Genomic DNA, 1,494 nt, shown 5'->3' on the forward strand with positions numbered 1-1,494 from the left:
CGGCGATGCAGGGCTCCATGTCCGAGGTGGAGGGGCGGTCACATGGCTTCACGTGTGGCATGGCTGTGCAGGGCTCAGCCAGCAGCCCTCACACACACACACAGCAGGCAGCCTGCAGGGAGAGAGACAGCATGTGGAGGTAAGAGGAGAGAGAGGCAGACAGCCAGGTGTGAGAGACAGACAGGCCGTCTGCACCGTCTGCACTCTGCCCTGCACTGTGTGAGGTGCTGTTCTGTCTGCACTGTGAAACGACGCCATCAATAACTTTTTTTTTTTTTTTTTCTAATTCCCCCCTCCCCCCTCCACCCACCCTATCCCATTCCATTTTTATCCCCCATTAGTGCTCATTTTAATTTAGTAATCCTGGTTTAATTTAGTTTAATCCTGGTTTAGTTATCCTGGTTTAGTTATCCCCCCCTATCCCCCCTATCCCATTTTTATCCCCCATTAGTGCTAATTTTAATTTAGTTTAATCCTGGTTTAATTTAGTAATCCTGGTTGCTGCTCCACCCTCTGCCGATCTGGGGAGAGCCGGAACTGGCTCCATGCTTCCTCCGAGACATGGGCAGTTAGCCAGCCGCTTCTTTTCACCTGACAGGGGAAGCTTCACCGGTAGGACATGGCAGGGAATCGAACCCAGGACCTTCTACTAGCTGTGAGACGACAGCGCCTCCACTGCGCCGCCGTGCCCCCTATCAATAACTATTCTGTTACTCGAGGCCTTTACACACCAAGAGTAAAATTCACACACTACACAAAACACACTACACACTACACACACTACACACACTACACACACTACACACACTACACAAAACACAATGTTGTGGTGGCATTTTGCGACCCGAGGGCATTTGATGAGCTGAACGCTTGAACGTTGGTTCAAAATGTGTCAGGATGAGATAATGGAGTTGATGATGATATACTGTTGTGTTTCGTAACTGAAGAGTGAAGCCATGTTATCAACATGCACGGACAAATATAGCCAGTCTATAGCTGCCTATCGACTCACAGTATAGCTGCCTGTAAATACACGTTACTTTAGTCTACGTTTATCTATGTAGATCTGTTCATGCTGCAGGCGAAAACCCACAAAAATCAATAAATAAATGGCATGAATAAATGGTTGTTGGTGTGTAAGGGAGGAATATTCTGTTTTGTTATCAGAGCAGAATCCTCATAATTCAGCCCGTCATAATACAGCAGCTATTGCAGCTATTATACGAACACACTGGATCAACAGTTGAGACCTTGTGCTTTGTGCCAGAGGCCTCCTGTCACGGGGACAGACAGTCTATTGGATAAGCACAGTGGTGCTGTCCCTGGAGCGTGCTGCCTTTACTCCAATCATGACATTCTGCTTCCATAAATGCTCTTCTCTTCTCCACTGCAGCAAGAACAATCCTTGTTATCAGGCTATTAAAACACGAGATGATGGAGAGACAGATGCATGAGAGATGGAGAGAGGAGAGAGAGAACAGGACAGAGAGATGG

General features: G+C 47.4%; 1 protein-coding gene across 1 annotated transcript in view; it reads right to left on the reverse strand.

The window, feature by feature from the left end:
* LOC310770818 (uncharacterized protein) overlaps positions 1-61 on the reverse strand; it is a gene marked incomplete at both ends in the record, with an annotated part of 42,073 nt that extends 42,012 nt beyond the window's left edge. The window contains one exon of the mRNA XM_083663532.1: positions 1-61. This exon is cut by the window's left edge and continues 1,034 nt beyond it. Coding sequence (XP_083519658.1) covers positions 1-61 — 61 coding nt within the window.
* Positions 62-1,494: the final 1,433 nt, after the last annotated feature.

Source organism: Poromitra crassiceps, assembly GCF_964638095.1.
Source record: "Poromitra crassiceps genome assembly, contig: HAP1_SCAFFOLD_237, whole genome shotgun sequence".
NCBI lineage: Eukaryota > Metazoa > Chordata > Actinopteri > Beryciformes > Melamphaidae > Poromitra > Poromitra crassiceps.